At 46.7% G+C, this 16,227-nt stretch overlaps 2 protein-coding genes across 2 annotated transcripts; both read left to right on the top strand.

Annotated features, from left to right (window-relative positions):
- The first annotated feature begins 2,947 nt into the window (after window positions 1-2,947).
- On the top strand, window positions 2,948-4,393 carry LOC135384401 (uncharacterized). The gene has a single exon (XM_064613603.1). It carries the CDS (start codon window positions 2,948-2,950, stop codon window positions 4,391-4,393), a length of 1,446 nt encoding a protein of 481 aa, XP_064469673.1.
- A 96-nt stretch (window positions 4,394-4,489) lies between these two features.
- On the top strand, window positions 4,490-7,478 carry LOC135384400 (uncharacterized). The gene is made up of 2 exons (XM_064613601.1): window positions 4,490-6,471; window positions 7,181-7,478. The coding sequence occupies exons 1-2, from the start codon at window positions 4,490-4,492 to the stop codon at window positions 7,476-7,478; spliced, it is 2,280 nt and encodes a 759-aa protein (XP_064469671.1).
- The last annotated feature ends 8,749 nt before the right edge of the window (window positions 7,479-16,227 follow it).

The raw sequence follows: 16,227 nt of genomic DNA, 5'->3' as shown, positions 1-16,227 counted from the left end.
AGAAATTGGCTTTCTGGAAAAGCTCGTATGTCTTTCAAAATCCACTCAGTGCTTCTCTATTACCAAAGTTCGAGGTACGCTTGTCGAGTGTTTTAGATACAGTCGCAGTGAGGTACTTTGCAGTGACGCCTAATGGTTTGCAAGTTACTTTAGCTACAATTGCGAGATACTTCTCCCTCACTGCATCACTACTGACTGCCTTCTACATTACTGCAACAAGGTCTCGGGACAATCTGCAAATGTGGCAAAGGCGACTGACATATGGGCGTCACCACAAACGACATCGCGGCGCATAACGCAGAGATTGATGTGAAGCAGTCCACTCACATCTACGGAGTTAAAGTGTTGCTGGGTCATTCCACGCCAAATGATCCAAAGGTCCTGCTCGACCCACCGCACTTCTGGACCAAAAAAATATCGTGGATACCCTATGGCATTAGTAGACATTTCCCAAAGTCTTACTGGGAAATATTGAGCCCCTGGCATTTTACACGGTGTCAAAGTTTTCTTTTAGCACCAAAACCATAGTATGCTTGAAATAATTGGGCGGGTGCATCGCTCGCGTTACACACATAATTATAGTGCTGAAATAGACGACTGGGTTGGGAAAATTCACTGAAGAAAGAATTTTTGGGACATTTCAACTTTTAGTGCCCTAAAACGCCCCGGCTATCGGCGCTTTTTCTTGCGACTTTTCGTGTTTTTTTTCAAATATGCTTTGCATAACAGCTGGAATTCTTAAAAACCTTGTGGCAGTTCACGAGGACCCATTCTACAAGCCTGCTGGTTGTCAAAGCTGTCAATGCAGTAGTTTCCTCTATAGTACAGCTTAAAGCAGACAATTTTCGCAAAATTTGACGTGTTTATGGCCAATTTTGAAAAGGAAGCGGTCGCCATAGAACAGTCATTTGGTATACATTAGGATGTTATTATTATATTATCATTATACACTAGGGAACCCTCGGCCAAAACATATAAAAAAACTGAAGACGTACTTTTTGATAAGCGCGAGAAAATATTTTATTTTCGCTGAACATACTACGCGGAGGCGCACGCTCTCACCGGTGGAGGGGAGCGTTGCGGTCCAGGCGCGCAACAACGCGACAGCTCAGATACGCCGCTGCTTGTCGCACGATGCCAAAAACGATAATTTGGACTTGTGGGCACCGGGCTAGTGCATGCACAAGCTACTGCCAATGTGACAACAAGTAAGCAAACCTGCCTCCACCAGTATAGCAACGCGAGATGGATACTTTGCATTACAAATCCGACCGAAGCGTATACCCGCGTGAAAGCATTTTTGCTTACACCTATGTCTTATCTTACGAGTTGTACAAAAGCAAAACGTCTGCAACTCAAGTAAATGGCTTTGCTCAGTACCCGAGTATGCGCAAGGAACCCAATATGACGTCCCATAGTTGCGTGCATCATATACGTAGTCTACAGAGTTGAAAATTTATCAGTGGAAAAGAGTTGTTTTCCTGGTCCCCGATTGACAGTTGCCTGCTTCTGGAGACAATAGCCTGCGATGCAGGGGGCAGCACGCCACAGGCACTATATGTTGGCCAGCTTTGCATATGCCGCCAGTTTATTGCGCTTGTAAAACGCAACGGTATGGTAAGATTTGTAGATAGCGGCTCTAGGGGATATACAAATTCCTCTGGAATGCAAATCCCAACGACACGTGAGCATACGTGTCCTACGTTTCATTGCTCTGTGGCGGACAGAAAAGACCCTGCGGGACGGCTTGGTCGATCACTTGACGCATAAATTGGTATCACTGAAATACCACCACTGCGCAGCAAAGCAACAATCAGAGTTCATTCGGAATCTAAAAAATTCGCTCCCTACTGAAGAAGGTGTATAGATTTTGCCGAAAACTACAACTTTGTCGTACAGGACACTCCCTTATCTTTCTATTGGGATCAAGGACAGGCTGTTGCGGATTTCATGTTAACTTTGTCGTTGAAGAGATAGAAATAGAGGACGAGGAGGAAGAAGCGGCGGATTCCCGAACTGGTAAACTGTGATTGGAGAAGGGACTTGTTGTCTGTATTTCGTGATGGAATGAGGTTTCGAGGACGATAAAGTTGGTCACTGCGGACACCTATTTCCGACCCCGGTTCTTGGGGATTCTTGCGACTACAATTTGTAACATGGTGCCGAAACCCGGGAACCTGCTCTGGGACTAACGACTGGGATCGACTCGAGAACCCGTGGACCTGGAGATATTGGACGCATTGAAGACTATTGTCGTCGGACAAAGGATGGATCGCCTGAAGGCGAAGCGAAGTGCGCGGCGAGCACAGACAACAAGGATCGTCAACGAAGCTACAGCAACCCTCGCCGACCCGAATTGCACAGCGGAAGCCTGCAGCGCTCTCTTGGAACGCCTTGAGTCATGCAGTAAGGATCTCGGCATTCTCGACAAGGAAATCGAGTCCCATGTTACGGACGAGCACATGGAACAAGAGTACGCTGCAGTCTTGGATTATGAGGATCGTGTAGTCCAAGCGAAGGCGCTGTTCAAGGCCAAGATCAGAGGCCTGGTGGGGGCTGGACAGGTCACACAGACGACTACGCCATCGACGGGAACGAACGGTGGGAGATCAAGCAGAATAAGGTTGCCCAGCTCCAGCTGCAGACGTTCCGACTGTGACAGTGGCTACCACTCTGGGAACAATTCAGAGCAGCTATCCACGAGAACGGCAACCTTCCGCGAATTGAGAAGTTTCACTATTTACGGACGTTGCTGTCTGGTCCGCCGGCAGCTGCGATTGCCGGTCCGCAAGCCACAGACGCGTGCTACCAAGACGCAATCGAAATACTGGAAAGTCGGTTCGGAGACCATCGGAGGATTGAGCAGGATCATCTTGTGAAGTTACGAAATCCTCCAGTAGTGACGTCAGTAGACGACGTACGAGGACTAAGGAAGCTGTATGACCATATGCAAAGCCACATTCGAGGTCTACAAGCACAGGGCGTTTCCACGGGCACGTATGCAACGTTACTAGTGGACATTCTGCTAAAAGCATTTCCCAGCGAGATGGCCGTAGAGTATCATCGTCAGCTGGCGCACGACGGAAGGGCCGGCCAGCGGCAGGCCGCAGGATCACAGAATGACGCGGGTGAACAACGGCCGAACGGCTCCGCAACGACAGTGTCACAGCTTGACAGGATGTTGGAATTCCTTCGAGTAGAAGTCGAAAGCAGGGAAAGAACTGGAAGCATCAGCGCAAAGAAAGAGGACGCTAGTCTAAAGTCGATGAAAGATCGTCGAGGAAGAAGCCGACCAGCAGCAGCAGTCTTGCATGCGGCAGCTAAAAGCGGGCTAGGCTGCTTGTTTCTCAGCTCCGAGAACCACGGCACGGAGGTGTGCGACGGTCCAATGGATCTTGAACAAAAGAATAAACTTTTGGCATCACAAAGTCGCTGCTTCAGGTGCACAGTAAAGGGACATCGTGCGAAGGATTGCGGGAGGAAAGTACGGTGCTCAAGGTGCAAAGGCCGTCATGTGACGTCTCTCTGTGACCCGAAATGGCGCTCGTCAGCGGAGACACAGGTGAAGTCGGTGGAGGCTACCAGCATGTACACCGCAAGTACGGGTGAGGACACGAGGGATAATGTAGTTCTTCTGCAAACGTTTCGTACGTGGGTCATCGCTGATGACCGCTGGGTGTACATCAGAGGGATATTTGATGGCGGCAGCCAGAAGACTTTCATCAGGCAAGACATCTCCAGGAAATTGAACCTGCAAGTGCTGGGAGAAATAGTTGTACGGCTGAACACGTTCGGTGATGCCACACGATCAGAAACCGCTCACAGACACCGCCTGGTACAAGTACGACTGCGAAGTCAATATGATGAGAAGGAATACCTGCTTGAAGCGGTGGAGATCCCGTTCATCTCCAAAGACATCGTAGCAGCTTCGGTGAACGACAGTTTTGTGGCAGCAGTCAAAGCCGAGGGTGGATGCATCGCCGACGAGGTTTTCTTCGCTGGAGTAGAGGCCCAACCTGGAATCGGGCTATTGGTCGGAGCGGACCAAATGTGGCGACTTCTGAAAACCGGGTTGAGGCGCTCTGTTGGGTCTGAGAGCACAGTGGCTGTCAACACGCATCTGGGATGGACGTTCCAGGGACCCAGCCTACTGAAGACATCGGTGACTAAGGGTACGAATGCTCTAACTTGCGTGCTCCACGTTCAAGCCACGACAGAGGGGCATTGCGTCGACATCAGGAAGTTATGGGAGTTGGAGAGCCTTGGGATCACCGACGACTCAAGTGACAAGGGACTTGAAGATGACGTGACCTTGAGGGACTTTGACAGCACAGTCGAAAATAAGGATGGTCGATACCAGGTCGGCCTACCGTGGAAGGCAGACAGTACTTAGCTGGGGGACAACCGCAGGGTGGCGGAGCGCAGACTTGAGAGCCTGGTGAAGAGGCTACGCTCCAACGAGAGTCAACTGCTTGGCTATGATGAAGCAATGAGGAACTACTTGATCCAAGGCTACGCAGAAGTGGTTTCCGGAGACGAGTGTACTTCGGCAGAACACGTTTACTACATGCCTCACCAAGCAGTATTCCGGGAAGATTCGGCAACGACGAAGCTTAGGGTGGTCTTCGACGCGTCTTCTCACGCACCAGATACCGCATCGTTAAACGAGTGTTTGGAGAAATGCCCGAAGCTTAACGCCGAATTACTGCCACTACTCTTACAATTTCGCACGGAACGGATTGCTATTGCTCCTGACATTGCGAAAGCGTTCCTACAGGTCTTGGTGAGAGAGGAAGATAGGGATGCGCTGCGCTTCCTCTGGTTCCAGGAAACGCCACCAGTGGATGGCCCTTTGCCCGAAATCCAAATCTGGAGAATGACTCGTGTACCCTTCGGTACGACTTCAAGTCCGTTTCTTTTATCGGCAACGATCCAACATCATCTGAAGAAAGTCGAGGGACCCCTTAAAGAAACGGCAGAGAAGCTTAGAGTGTCCTACGTAGACGACTTGCTAACAGGTGCTTCTACCGAAGCAGAGGCCGAACGACAGCAGCTGGCTGGGATGGATTTAAGAAAGTGGGCGTCAAGTTCAGCAGTTCTCAGCCAACGTTTCCAAGAGCACGACGACAGGTGTCCTGGAGGGAATTACGCAGCAACGACAGAACTCGGCCTGCTAGGATTGCTGTGGGACCGAGAAACGGATCAACTGAAGCTCTCTCGCAACAGCTTGAGCCTGTCTTCAAGAGGGAACACGAAACGTGCGGTACTGAAGGTCTCCGCCACTGTCTTTGACCCGCTCGGCTTCGTCGCACCATTCACTATACGAGCGAAAATGCTGTTTCAACGAATTTGGCAGCTTGGGCTCGACTGGGACGAAGACGAATGGGCGTGGTGGAGTGGTGAGCTCCCACAGATAAAAAGCATGGCAATACCACGCTACCTTTGCCAAGGCATCGGATGCTCGTCCAGTCGGGTCCAGGTGCATGTGCTCACGGATGCAAGCTCGGCTGCGTACGGCGCGGTAGCATACATGCGGACACAGGAGGACTGCGAGGAAATTGCGGTAGTCTTTCTTATGACGAAGGCACGAGTGTCACCTCTGAAAACGTTGACGCTGCCGCGTCTGGAACTGATGGGAGCTTTAATCGGATGCAGACTTGCAAAGACCATTCGTGCATCTCTCACGCATCACATCATCAAGTTCTACTTCTGGACAGATTCAAGCATCGTACTATGCTGGGTTAAAGGACCAGCACTGCGGTGGAAACAGTTCGTCAAAAACAGAGTCACCGAAATACAGGCGGAGACGTATCCAGCAGCATGGAGCCATTGCCCGGGGCAGCAAAATCCAGCGGATCTTCTAACCAGGGGAAAGACGATGAAGAAGTTGCTAGACGACCACAGATCGTGGTGGGGCGGCTTCTGGGAACGCCTGGTCAGTAGCGTGAAGACAGCCTTAAGGAAGACCCTCGGGAAAAACAGGCTCACCTTCGAGGAGCTGACGACCGTGCTGCACGGTGTCGAGGCGGTCATTAACTCTCGACCCCTTACTTTTGTAAACGACAGCCCTGCTGACGAAGGACCGCTTACCCCGGCCCACTTCTTGGTGGGAAAAAGGACAACTTCGCTTCCACCACTGGACTTCGTACCTCCGAGGCCATCCAACGACACACGTAACCGGTGGTTGCTTCACCAGCAGATGATTGACAGCTTCTGGTGGCGGTGGAGGAACGAATACCTCCTTCAACTGAGGTCTGCGCGGCAGGTCCCAGCGGTTCACGGACGTAACTTGCTGCAAGTGGACGACTTGGTCATCGTCCACAGTGAGCGGCTGCCACGACACATGTGGAAGACTGGACGAATAGTTGGACTATTCTTCGGTAGAGACAATCATGTCCGCGCCTGTCCAGTGAGAATGGGTGATGGAACAGTACTACGAAGACCGGTCCAGTTGCAATCTGCTAGAGCTTCGTTAGTTACCATAGAGTTTCCTTGTTGGTTGGTTACAGTCACGATATCAAATGAGGATCCTCATTTCCGGGGGGAGATTCTTACGGATTTCATGTTAACTTCGTCATTGAAGAGATAGAAATAGAGGACGAGGAGGAAGAAGCGGCGGATTCCCGAGGGGTTTAAGCGTGGTAAAGTGATTGGAGAAGGGACTTGTTGTCTGTATTTCGTGATGGAATGAGGTTTCGAGGACGATAAAGTTCGTCCCTGCGGACACCTATTTTCGACTCCGGTTCTTGGGGATTCTTGCGACTACAATTTGTAACACAGGCCATCATTCATTCGACGGTATTTTGCAACCGCTTCCTTGGTGACATGACCTTGCGACACCGTACATTCGTTGTGATATCAGATTGCTTACAGCACGATAATGCCGTGCTCTATACCTTTCAGACAGAGCTCACACGCAGAATAAGAGCAGACTATCCCCATGTCAATAAACTTCGCTACTTCACGGACGGCGCAGGTTCGAAATACAAAAAATACAAAGTTTCGTCAACCTCTGTCACCACTACTCGTATTTCAGCATAAGTGCGTCATGGCACTTCTATGCGACCTCACATGGGAAAGGGCCGTGCGATGGAGCTCTGACTCTCAAGAGGCTTGCTGCTAAAGCCAGCATTTAGAGGCCCTTAGAAGGTCACATACTGAGACCCGTGGATCTGTACAGCGGGCCAGATGCAAATTTCGACGCTATTACATCGATCTGGGTGCTGGAGGAAAAGGTACTGCGGCAGCAAGGGGTGATGAAGAATCGCTACGACAACACAAGGGCCGTGCGTGAAAGAGGGAGGTATCACCGCTTCGAACCCGTTAGGCGCACTGAAATCACCGTGAAGGCAACACCCATTTCCAACAGCATCGGGTATTCCGGGTGTTCAAAGAACATGCCGGAAACGCGGATCCGCCAACTACTGCATCAAGTACTGTACATAATCTTGAGCTCCTTCACCGTGGTAGTGTACTGAGCAAGGGCCATTTATTTCCGTTGCAGACGTTTTGCTTTTGTACAGCTCGTATGAAAATGATAAGATAAAGGTGTAAGCAAAAATGCTGTCACGCGGCTATATGCTTCAGTCGGGTCTGTAATGCAAAGTATCCACTCGCGTTACTGTACTGGAGGAGGCAGTTTCCTTACCTGTTGCGACGTTGGCAGTAGCTTGTGCATGCACTAGATCGGTGTCCACAAGTCCAAATTATCGTTTTTGGCATCGTACGACAAGCAGCGATGTATCTGAGCTGTCGCGTTGTTGCGCGCCTGGACCGCAACGCTCCCCTCAACCGGTGAGAGCGTGCGCCTAAGCGTAGTATGTTCAGCGAAAAAAAAAATTTTCTCGCGCTTATCAAAAAGTACCTCTTCAGTTTTTTATATGTTTTGGCCGAGGGTTCCCTTTACCTAATGTATACCAAATGATTGTTGAATGGCGACCGCTTCCTTTTCAAAATAGGCCATAAACACGTCAAATTTTGCGAAAATTGTCCGTAATTTCGAAATTTGTAATTGTAATCGATTTGTAATTGTAATTGCGAAATTCGTAATTTACGAAAATTGTACTATGGCAGAAACTACTGCATTGACGGCTTTGAAAACCAACAGGCTTGTAGAATGGGTCTACGTGAACGGTCACAAGGTTTTCAAGAATTCCAGCTGTTATGCAAAGCATATTTAAAAAAAACGAAAAGTCGCAAGAAAAAGCACCGATCGCCAGGGCGTTTTAGGGCACTAACAGTTGAAATTTCCCAAAAATTCCTCTTTCAGCGCATTTTCCGAACCGAGTCGTCTGTTTCAGTACCATAATTATGCGTGTAACGAGCGAGCGATGCACCCGTCCGATTATTTCAAGCATAGTATGGTTTTGGTGCTTACCGGAAAATTTTTAACCCCGTGTAAAATGACAGGGGCTCAATATTTCCCAGTAAGACTTTGGGAAATGTCTACTAATGCCATAGGGTATCCACGATATTTTTTGGTCCAGAATTGCGGGGGGTCGAGCAGGACCTTTGGATCATTTGGCGTGGAATGACCCTGCACTGTCTCCCTGCACACACAGTAAATTCAAAAACACCCTTTCTGGGTAAGAAAAGGTGTTTTTAGGCAAATACACCTTTTCTAATTCCACAAAGATCGCCAAAGGCCGCAAAAAGGGTGCTAAAAAAGGTGTATGAGAAAATACACTCTTTATTACACCAAGTGCTGTATCAAAAGGGGTGTTTTTATGCGTTTACACCTGTCTTTACACCCTTCAAGTAACACTGGTGTCGAAAAAGGTGTTTTCATTCGTGAGAGAAAAAATACATTGGCTTGACAGCTCCGCTCATTAGGAAATCGTATTACAGACGATAGCTTGAGTTGAAAACACAATATTTGACAGGGAGGGATGTCAGGAAGCGCGCTGATGTCTTTGACTCGTTACAGGCGTACGTGTTAATTGCAAAGACACATTTTCGTCACCGTTACAGACAAGTTTTGCCGCACTAAGCTTAGCGAACGTACTCCAACGAACTGAATTCCAGTAAATGTTCATACTGGTACGCCAATTAAGGCTACCGAGGGTGCTCGGGCTCATTACTGGCATCGTCTGAAGATCGCAGCATCGTAACGCCGCTCATTTCACGAGCACGGACGGCGTTACGATGTTGCGATCTTCACCTCTTCCCTTACACATGTCCACCTGTTTTGCTTTCATTTTATTCGAATTGTTTTCTTTTTTGCTCACTCACAGTGTTGCTAGGACGACGAGGGTTGCCAGTGACGCGCTGCGCTCCAGTTTAGGTTCTGCTGTGGAACCACGGCTGGAACTGTGCCGTCGCTTGGGTGGTTGTTGCCATACAAGCAAAAACGTCGGACTGCATGGCTCGGCATGCTGCCGCGGGAGCTTACACCCTTTCGAAAGGGTGTAAGAGTGTTAAACACCCTCCTAAAAGGGTGTTTAAAGGGTGCAAAACAAGGCATTTTCAAGGAAAAGCACCCCTTCAAAGGGTGTTTTACACAGAATACACCATGTAGAAAGGCTGTTCCACACCATACGGTGTAAAAAGTGGTGTGAGTTATAGGACAAGCCATTTACACCCATAAGGGTGTTTTTCAGTTTACAGTGCATGTAGTATGACAAAGCTGGAAGGTACTAAGCAGTTTTCCGTGTCACATTGTTTGAATGCGTAGTTGGAGAAGAAGTGGCCGCTTTTGGTGTTTACGCGGTGGATTGTGCTGGATACTGGGTCGAACATCACGGATGAAGTTTTGCGTCTGCCACCGTGCACCTACTACGTTGTACAAAAGCATGGAATGGTGAGTACAGTGAGTCCGAATTTCTAAAGGATTGTTGGTACTGGTCCCGACAAAAGTTTACGGAGCACGTACGTGGTGAACCATCACCACTACCATTGAGCGATGTACCTTTCGTCAGTTCGACACCTTAGCGGTGGTCGGAAGCGGGCTCGTTGACCGAGCGGTGGTTGCGACACACAGCATTAGTTTTGGTATCGCTTCAATGTGCTCGCGAAGTTATTCGGATTGGTATCGGTACAAGCGCACTCGTACACCCCTCTGACCAACAGAACCAGCCGGCCCCTAGGGCTTCGCTTCAAAGGAAAACTACGTCGCTGTCCTGTTCGCTAAGATTTAGTCGGGACCTGTACATGACGTGTCGTTCAATGTTCAATTTCAAAACAATTCCCGTTGTTTACGTTGTTAATGTTCAATTTGTACGTTCTTTAATTGGACTGCGGCCTGTCAAATGTATAATATTAGCGTTGCGGTCCTTCGCTTGAAGCATTTCTCTGTAAGTACACCTCAACGTGTTGTTTGTGTCTATATGCTATTGAATGATGCACGCTACAAACTGCAATACAACGATATACTGTTGAGTTCGACACTATATCGTTGTATCGCTGTTTATAGCATGCATCGTCCAAGAGCATAACGCCAATTACACCGAAGAACACCGAATATCCAGTGTGTACGATTAATGTTGTAACGTCTGTGGTTGGATTCGTCAGTCTGATGGAATGGTCTGTCTCTGATACCGGGACGGTATCCTCATGATATCCAGAAACGGACACACGCAGTGATCGATGGCCAGACTTGCACACGTTCTAAAGAAAAATATTTGACTATCGTTACCGTTACAGATTACTAAGTAAGTATTATTAGTAGTACTAAGTATTATTACTAAGATAAGTAATGGAGTAACGTCTACAAAAGAAACGAGTTACTTTGCCAACCACTTTCGATATCGGAGAGAAAAGTACAAATAGGAGTGTCTGAACGCTGTCGTGCATAACCGCGAGCGCTGCAACCTGCAAGGCGCCGACAAATTGCATGAGGTAAAGCAGAAAGCTGACAGAAATTTAGCTTCAGGGAGGCACAGAAGGTGTTTGAACATTTTTTTCGTTACCTTTCTCTTCACCGCACTGAACATGCCAGATAGCTAGGCCACGGCGACAAGACATTGCAAATCGTCGACGTCGTTGTAATATCGACAGTATTCCACACAAGACTCACAGGAAGTCATGAATCATAAATACATAATAATAGAAGAGTCGCAATAGGTTATCGAGGTCGAGAGTGCTGTGCTCTCTGTGCATCTCGTACAAAGAGAACGCAAAAGACTCATCAGGTTCATGGTACAATCTATAGTCCAACCTACTGTATGCAGGTCGGCTTCCAGAAAGATAGTCCACATGAATGGGAAGAGGGGAGCGCACTCAAAAATACACTACACGTGCGGAACACTGTGGCAATTGACTTCGGGTAAGAAATGGTTGCAGAAAGAAATCCCAGATATAAGACGGCTGTCTTGGAATTTGCAGAACGCAGTTAGTTTTGTCGTCCCGGGCAATGGGGATCCTTTAGTCTCAAAGTAATCGATTGCTTGGCAATTGGTTACTGAAAATTGTAATTGAATTACTCGAAAAATACTTGGCCAGCAAAGTAATCAGTTACGTTTCAAATTACTCTAGTACTTACTTAGTAATTGATTAACGCAATTACCCATTACCCGTTACGTACACGTCTCCCTAAGCCCCAACAACATATCGCTGTTGTAAGGATATAAGGTGTACATCTGAAGCGGGGGGGGGGGGTGATATGTTTCATGATATCAAAGAAGAGGAACGAGGGAAAGGTCAGCCAGACAGGGTATCGGCTTGCTATTCCCAAGAAGATGTTCAATTTCATGTGATTTCACTGAAGCGGGATGTTCAATTACCCTGGGGATAACGAGTTTCGTCCGATATATGTCAGCTCGCAGGTCCAAGTAGAGAAAGGACGAGTCCTCTGGGACATCGAGAGACATCCGTTGTTCTGTGCCCTGCTTACCCCTGACAGGTTTTTTCTCTCAACGAAATTAAAGCGCTTGGTGTAACGTATTTAGTGAAACTAGCAGTTTCTGCACCATTAATGTGGATCGACAGTTAAGAATCAAGCTGAAGGACAACATGCAGTGACTGAACCGAAATCAGGATGGACGTAATTCATCATATTCTAAACATAAGCTTACAAGAAAAAGTGACGGCAGCTGTCAGAGCATAATCCCCCCTCACATTGTTTTTCTACCCAATAAACGCGGCTTTCCTGTTTCGTAAACGTCAAAGAACCATAATAGTAGGCCAATAGAAGACGTACGCGCATTTGTAACCAGGTTCTTAAGTCTGAATGAAGAGCTCTCAGGCCGTGTTCTCAATTATGTTGTACATGTTTCTATGTTACAGGTTAATTTTGTATGCCTGTGCAATAAATGTTTTATGCGTTTGATATATCCAAAATCAAAATCTTCCTTATGCGCTTGAAAATTAAGAATATATTATGCCTTCTTTAGTAGGAACATTAGCTGGGAAAAATGTCCATAAAACGTCCCTGCTTCGTCAGTTTAACTTTGCTGTGATGTCTTTCGGATGTCCCAGAGGACTCCTACTTTTTCTCTCTTTGACCTGCGTGGGTATAAACAGGGTGTACTTTTCATAAGAGATCATTAAAGGCTATAGACATCCCGTTTTCACTTCTATCATATCTGGGCCGGCGGAAGTTCTTGGCCATCTGTCGCCCAACCGTTGAATACCTAATTACATAAAAGTCGTTAATTCACTCTTTAATTATAAACGCTACGAAGTTGTCCCAATGACAACATCCCTGGGCAGCACGCCAATATTGGTCCAATATTGGTCCCATATGAGCTGCCAATACCGGACCAATATGGTGGGTGCAACCAGGCTCCATATTGGACCAATATGGCCTGCCAATATTGGCAAGCCCATTTTGCGCCAATATTGCCAATATTTCTGTGATCACACCAACGAGGGAGTCCGTGCAATAATAAAGCATAATCCGTTTTAATATTCACTACTGATATTACCTCTCTCTTCTTTTTGATTTTTCATTTCTGCAGATCTCATTCATCCACGTTGCATACAATTACAAAAAAAAAAAGAGAGAAGAGAAAAACCGTATGGCCCCAAGAACGAAGAACGGGTGCAACGCCCGTCAGAATTGCCAACGCCAAAGATCCCTCAGAAGCCCTCGTTGGGATCGCAATATACTATGCACGACAAATTTTCCAACCCGCTCCGAAAGTACAAAGGAGCGAAACACTTTCGTGACGGTGACGGACATACGCGAGAGCAACTCGCACTGCTTGCAGCAACTCGAAAGCACCTAACTTTACAGAAGAGCTATCCCTTCCTATGAAACATTGTGTTTCTTACTTGACCTGCGGCAATTCCGTTATCATTACAGCAACATGCGACATTTTAGCCGGTATGAAATCTTCGATCCCACTGTCTCGCGCATTCACATTAGTTGTAGGACACCTGATTTCGCTAAAACGACCCACTCGCTCTCAGTCGGCTCGACCGATTCTCGCATTGGCATCGCGAAGCAAGATGGCGGCTGCTTCCGGAACGTGGAATGTTGAGTTATCGAGTTCTAGTCAACGATACAATGGGATTGCAACGTATGTTGACTGCTTCGCACAATGTGTATCATCTGGATGTAATGAGGTACTGAATTGGGCATTCCATGCTCTTCAACGTCGAATCTTGCCGTGCTGCGTGGGCATTTGTGCAACGCGGGTACGTACCACTCTCTGTATTTTCAGTCAACATGGGGTGTACATGGGCAGTATGTGGCCCATATTGGCAGGATTTTTTCAATATTAGCTCAAACTGGGCAATATGGGGCCCATATTGCATTGTTTCAGCCAATATGGGGGAACCATTATGAGGGAAATCTTGGCGAAACGGCACCCATATTGGACCCGTATAGCCAATGACCAGCTAATATGGGCCCAATATTGTTTGCTGCATGGGTCGTAACTTTCAGTCACCTGATGTCGTAGCCGTTTTCAGAACAAGAATCTGTTTTGTAGATCGTCCGCAAAAAATCATCAAGGAACACCATTTCTTTCTTTATTTTGTTCATTGCGGATCTTCGGAGACGCGGCTTTCCTTCATCCCCAATGTGAGAGGGTAAAGGAGCGCAGTGCCACCTCACATGTCGAATGTGAGCTTTAGCTTGCGGAAACAAAACAGACACATGTATCAGGTGGCGTATCAAAACTGCCCTTTTCTTGGGTTGCATTTTCTGTTTTCTATTAATCTCTTTCCAGGACGCATGAGGCGACAGTGTGCTCTTTCACCGTCTCACATTAGGGATGAAGGAAAGAGGGTCTCCGAAGATGCTCAATCAACAAAATAAAGAAAAAAGGTATTCCGTAGTTGTACTAGATATAACACTACGTAAGAATGGGGCGCTCAGGCTACATGCGACACGCACACGCACGATAAGATATCTCAGAAAAAGATGGGAAATCATATACGGATAGTGTGAACAATAGGCTCCGAAGTTTGAGTAACATGCGCCATAAGGTAACGGTTAACTAATGTAAACAATGGGAGCTCATGTGTCGACAGGGTTTGATAGAAACCTGAATGCACATTTAATTGCATTTGAATGACATTTAATAACAAGCAATGGCATTTACTAACACGCAATCACACGCACTAACAACCGGTGACATTTACTAGCATTTGCCCATCGGCCTGACGTCACGATCAACCAGCCATCTAGGTTGGTTGTTGAGTTAGAGCGCCACTTAATTTGGTTGCCCTAGAGTTTCTGACCATGTGTTGTTGTGGTTTCGGTTTGAAATTCAAATTCTTTGAATGGTTGCCAAGCGCCCTCTAGTTTCGAGCTTTGACCTCTGTAGTTTCGGATGAAAATGGATGTCGCGTCACAGCATGTGCCGATCGGGAATATCAGCCCGCCACCTAGGTTGGTTGTCGTGCTAGAGGGTCACCTAGGTTGGTTGCCCTAAAGTTTCTGATCATGTGTAGTTTTGGTTTCGGTTTGAAATTCTAGGTTTTGAATGGTTGCCAGGCACCCTCTAGTTTCAAGCTTGAGCGTCTGTAGTTTCGGTTTTGGTTTGAAACATGGATTTGGCGTCACAGCATGATTTTTTTCCCATGCCACTTTACTTCCGTGTCTCAGTCAAAGTACACTTTTTTATTTTTTCAAGAAAAATGCATCGCGTTACGACTTGGAAATGCACAGAAAAGGTGGACATTTTTTTCACATACGCGTGGACTCTACTTTATCGAAACGCACAAAGCTCACGTAAAACATATTCACACTTCTGGTATTACTTCGTATTGTGGTAAGTTCGCGATCTTTTTGCTGCAGACATCGTCTACGCAAGGTATAATTTTGCAATTACTCACAGCTAATTATTCGTCTCAAGGAAAAGATGCATGCGAACAAAAATTTTCGAGACATTCAACAACTGTTCTTGATATACAACACTTATCGCCTTTTCTTGTTACGTTCCTCGTTCCATCATACGTGGCTGAGACATACTGTACATCACAAAAGTATTCGATTTTTCCCACGCATAACAGACTTTCAAAGAACAACGTTTCAAGTCAGATCACAAGGAAATATTGTGTACAGTACCTCAATTGATAAACTGTGCTCCAGAAAATATCATAGTATAACTTCCCTCTGCACTTTTGGCAAGCAGATCTACTCGGCTGCGAAAAAGTATCGCATTGCAACTCGCCTGCATAAGTGTTCTTTTCAATAGAGATCAATCGTAAGAAAGAAAAAAAAGTGCTACAATGGGTGTAGTACTCAAGAACAACAACTTTATTACCTACAATTACTTTATTACAACTTTTTCAATAACGACTTTATCATTACAAATTTATTATTACCACAGTACTCAAGCGGATATTACACCCGACGAGAGAAAACAGATTTTCATGAGGCAAATAATCCATCCACAAATTTGTACACTGGATGAACCTTTGAGCGTGCAACATTTTAGCCATTTGAGCATGAACGAGACAATGACAAGACAATTTCAAGACTGCAAATGGATGCCTTCAGTGTTATAAGCACTTTAGTATGCAGAGTAAAGGACATACGAATGAAAATCTTGCCCCAAATTGAGGGTGCTGAAGGTCTTTTTTTTTTTTTTTTTTTTTTTCACGTACGACTCTTGTAGCTGAAGTTCTGTGCCCATCAGTTGACACAGGATCAGTCTCGTGGCATCCTTTTCGTCACTGCCCCCGCATCTCAGAGGAACGTGCTGCCGCAACATTCAGAAAAGCCATGAGCTACTCAACAGACGAAAACAGAACTTTACGCACAACCTTATCCCAAATACATGTAGACAATCCGCGTGGAGCATGCGTGCGATTGTTCCCAACGTACCAATCATA

This window comes from Ornithodoros turicata, chromosome 2 (assembly GCF_037126465.1).
Source record: "Ornithodoros turicata isolate Travis chromosome 2, ASM3712646v1, whole genome shotgun sequence".
In the NCBI taxonomy this organism is placed as follows: domain Eukaryota; kingdom Metazoa; phylum Arthropoda; class Arachnida; order Ixodida; family Argasidae; genus Ornithodoros; species Ornithodoros turicata.
Note: the sequence above shows the minus strand (reverse complement) of the source record. Positions and strands in the feature narration are given on the sequence as shown.